The 4,360-nt window shown below is 37.6% G+C and overlaps 1 protein-coding gene across 1 annotated transcript in view; it reads left to right on the top strand.

Moving 5' to 3' along the window:
• The first annotated feature begins 1,037 nt into the window (after positions 1-1,037).
• Positions 1,038-4,360, top strand: part of angptl5 (angiopoietin-like 5) — a 10,377-nt gene continuing 7,054 nt past the window's right edge. The window contains exon 1 of the mRNA XM_032532860.1: positions 1,038-1,286. Coding sequence (XP_032388751.1) covers positions 1,227-1,286 — 60 coding nt within the window. The 5' untranslated portion in view covers positions 1,038-1,226. The remainder of the gene's footprint in view (positions 1,287-4,360) is intronic.

Raw genomic sequence — 4,360 nt, forward strand, 5'->3', positions numbered from 1 at the left:
GATATAACTAATAATTAGTGAGCTTTAGGGGTGATGGAAGGCAGATTTGCTTAGCTTAGGACATTGCCCGGCCAGCTGTTTCCCCCTGCTCCTAGTCTAGTCTAGGTTTATATTAAGCCTATGGACATTAGAGTTGTATCAGTCATCTCAAAAGAAAATAAACAAGTACATTTCCCAAGATATAATTTCTTTCAACCATAATATATGTATAATATATAAAATATTTGAATGCAGGCCTATCATACGTTTACAAGGACACATAAAGAGTCTATGATAAAGAGAGGCCACACAGTCGTCTGATATTATGTGTCATTCACATGCATACACCGCTTTACAGGAGCATGTAACATATGACAGATGTGGGGGCCCCGAGGCTGCGGCACCAGACTTTTCACATTCCTCTCACTGACCATGGCTGTAAACTCACACAGGTTCAGAACAACAGCAAAGCTTTTCTTTGGCTATCACTGCAAAGTTTTTCAAGGAAGCGGCAGGCTGGCCAGCCGGATCCAGCTGGCTCCTGACTGGAATCTAATGTTGCGCTTTTCACTTTCATGCATTACTTCATAACTGCCCAGTTAACAGAAGCAATTGGTCTGGTCCTCTGGGAGGCTGTGTTTAGATGTATGAGTCAGTGGTTAGAGAGAGAGAGAGAGAGAGAGAGAGAGACAGAGAGAAGGGGGAAATATGATCACAAGGGGCTTACACCCTTCCTTCACTGCAACCTACCTCCAGCTCCTATGCAAAGAAACAGGGAGAGAGAAAGGGTTCCTACATTAAAACAAGCTGCCCATTTCCCTTTCCCCACATCTGTTTCTCATGCTAGTGGCAGGATATAACCTGCAATCCCTGGTAATAGACACACTGAGGGGGAAGGTAATCACTCGTTACCACAAATCTGGAATCAGCACATTCTGCTACTTGTTAAAAACATATCCAGACTTTTATCACCAACCCATTTAAAAATGTTACCTGCTCTTACAGGGGATGTTGTCATGGGAATTTACAAGAAAGTGGGAGTGACTGATGGAGGTGGAGGTGGAGAGAGGGAGGTAGTCAGAGAGGAAGCAGGGAGAAGTTTGACAACTGGAGCGAATGCAGACAAGACTTGGTAGAAAGATGGACACGTGAGGGAAAAGAGCAGACTCAGTGGAAAAGTAAAGCATAAATGAAGGAGTCGCTGCTTGTGACGGAGTTCAGGAAATAATCACAGTCAGAAGACACACATGATGTGGACAACAACTGTCCTCATGCTGCTGCTTGGGCCTCATCTGCTTTCCTCCACAGTATGTATGATATGCTTGTCAAAAATGTTTTCAACTTTAGTCAGTCATCAGGTATGATTGTATTATTGGTTGACCATATATTGCAATGAATGCTAATGCAATCAAGGAGATCAAAGAGTTTAAAGTTAGGCATCATAGATCATGAATCTTGAATTTTCTTTCTTTTATTAGTTATTTTGACATTAGAGCAGCCATCAAAATAGTGTTTGTATGTGTATGTGTGTGCAAAAAAACCTTTTATAAAGACATTATTGTCAATAAGTCCTAAAATCTTGTTCTGAGTGCCTGCATCTTAAAGCAAGAAAGAATAGTTGATTGACTTGGATTATGAAAATGTTGATTTTAGAATATATAACTCGCAGGTGTTTTTTGTCTTTTTTTAAATTAAACTTTCAGGACTTAATTGAAGCAGCATTAACAGTATTGTCATCCGATTCTTCCGTACTTTTGGTCGCCTGACACTTCTGCATATGTTCAGCTAGAAAAAATGTTCAACTCTTTAAGGACATTTGTGCTCATATTCAACTTTTCACCACCACTTATTATTTTTTAAATTTTAAGTTTTTTTCTTTTTCCATTGTAAGTCAACGGAGTTGCATGTTCTGACTTTTGGACGTTGAAATAATGTTTCCAAAACCGTTTCATTGATCATGACTTGATGAACAACTCATGACGTCTTTTTCAACATACAATACTATGACTTTGTTATCACTTTCTTCAACATACTATACTACGACTTTTTTTAATCCATTTTTTCGACATACCATACTATTGATTTTTTCGACATTGGTAACCTTGCTCAGTTGGTAAAGCACGTGCCCACAGCCAAGGTTCATTCGTTGATGATAGGTCCAGAGTTCAACTCTGGATCTGCAGCAATTTTTTTAAAGCAACACCTGAGAACTTTTTGTAACTTAAAATAATGTTTCCAACATCGTTTTAGCACGTAAGCGGGAAAAGTTACATGGTGTTGCTTTAACATACTATACTACCATTTTTTTTGACATACCATTACTATTTTGAAATACTATAATATGACTTTTTGAAATCACTTTTTCCAACATACTATAGGCTACTATCACTTTCCCCCTTTTTAGACAAAATATAAGCCTACTATTACTATTTCATCACTTTTTTGCATGTACCATACTTTGACTTTTTATGATTTTATTTCGTCATACTTTGATTATATTTTGACATACTATGCTATGACTTTTTAAATCACTTTCTGTTGATATACTGTACTTTGATTTTTTTTGAAACTACCACACTATGACCTTTCAATGCCTTTTCAACATACTACACCGTGACATACTTTATTTCGCTTCAACTACCACCAGCAAGTAGGCACTGCAGTTTCTGAACCAGGTTCCATTCCCAGCCTGGGCTGGCCCTTTCTTATGTTCTCCCAGACTTGCTGTGACATACTATACTATCAAGACAAAAGAAATGTCATAACATCTGAATAAGTCCTATAATCTTCATCTGTCTTTCTCCTGATCACATACTGACATGGACCTTATAAAGTAACTATCTAACACTCACCACCATCATTATAAACCTGTCTGATTTGTTGCGTGATGCTCCGCATCCCTCACTCTCTGGTCTGAAGTGTTGTGGTATGGCCTCACCTAAATAGAATAATTAGAGTCAGAATTAAGTTACTTATATAGTATAGTGTATTTTTCACTTCAAAAAACGCAACAACACAACAGCCAGTTGGTCACCTTACTTCCTGCTTTGCGCCTCTATAAATACTCTGCCACTAGAGGGGGCCACCCCTATAGACTTTAATATAGGTCCTAATTGCTGATTAAACAACCTGTGTGATGGTTTCTCTGGAAAAAAAATCATTAATTTTAATCATCTCTCTTTCTGTGTTAAAGGTCCTATGACACAAAGTAGTTACCTGTGATGTTCTTTTGCATATGGCAAGGGCTTTTACTCTTTTAAATACCTTAATAATTTCAATAAACAAAAAAAAAATGTTTTCATGGAAATTTGAAAATTAGCAAGGTGAATTTGATGTTGGAGATTAGCTAGTTAACATTATTGTTCCAAATTCCACAAGTTAAAATCGTTGTAAATGTTATTGTTCATAAATTCACAAGTTGTCGGACATTGTTGTTGGGAATCCTTTAGTTGAAAATTTGCAAGTTGAAATTGACTTGAGTTTTTCTGTTTCTGTTTCAATGGCTGCTCCTGAACTCTTATTGAAACGCCTCACAAGGAAAAAAGGCATTCTCAACATCATGTCTTAGTTTAGGATGAAGACGTAAACTTTTTAAAAAACTTTTAAAAAACTTTTTAGGGAGTTGCGTTTGGAACCAGAGGGTTGCTGGTTCAAGTAAATTGTGTAAATTGTAATTTCCCCTTGTGGGACTATTAAAAAGTACATTCAAATCAAAATTAGTTGGTAGATTGCATGCCCACATATCAAGCTTCAGTTCTCATTGCAGAGGTCCAGGGCTAAACTCCAATCAGCCTTTTCAACGTACTATTCCATGACATCTTTATTACTTTTTTACATGTCTTTCCCGTCTCTCTCCCCTTTCTGAAGCTGAAAAAGTCATTGTAGATTCAGACACTGCTTTAATTCCCAATCCAGATGATTCCTTTTATTTACTTTTTTTTTCAACATACAATACTAAATTGCACTTCTGCATTCGCTTTAATGCTCTCTACCGGCTTTTACCGCACAATGCAAGTTTGCCAGATTGTGTAGTGGATCTGTAGTTTGAATGACGTAATGACATAATGGGACAAGGACAATTCTGCTTCCAACCTGTAGAGGGACCAAAGCGGGAAAAGTTCTCTAGAGTTGCTTTAATGTCTTCCCCCTCTCTCTCCCGTTTCATTTTGGAGGGGGAAAATGTCTCTGCAGTCTTTAACCCAGGTGAAATTCCCAGTCTGGGTTGACCGTTTCCATGTCGTTTTTTTCGACATCTTTTTTCGACATACATTATCATGACATTTTCATTGCTTTTTGGATCATAAAATACCATGACTTTTTTAGCACTTTTTTCGACACAGTGAACCCTCGTTTTCTCACGGGGGTTACGTTCCAAAAAGAA

This window comes from Etheostoma spectabile, chromosome 13, assembly GCF_008692095.1.
Source record: "Etheostoma spectabile isolate EspeVRDwgs_2016 chromosome 13, UIUC_Espe_1.0, whole genome shotgun sequence".
Classification (NCBI taxonomy): domain Eukaryota; kingdom Metazoa; phylum Chordata; class Actinopteri; order Perciformes; family Percidae; genus Etheostoma; species Etheostoma spectabile.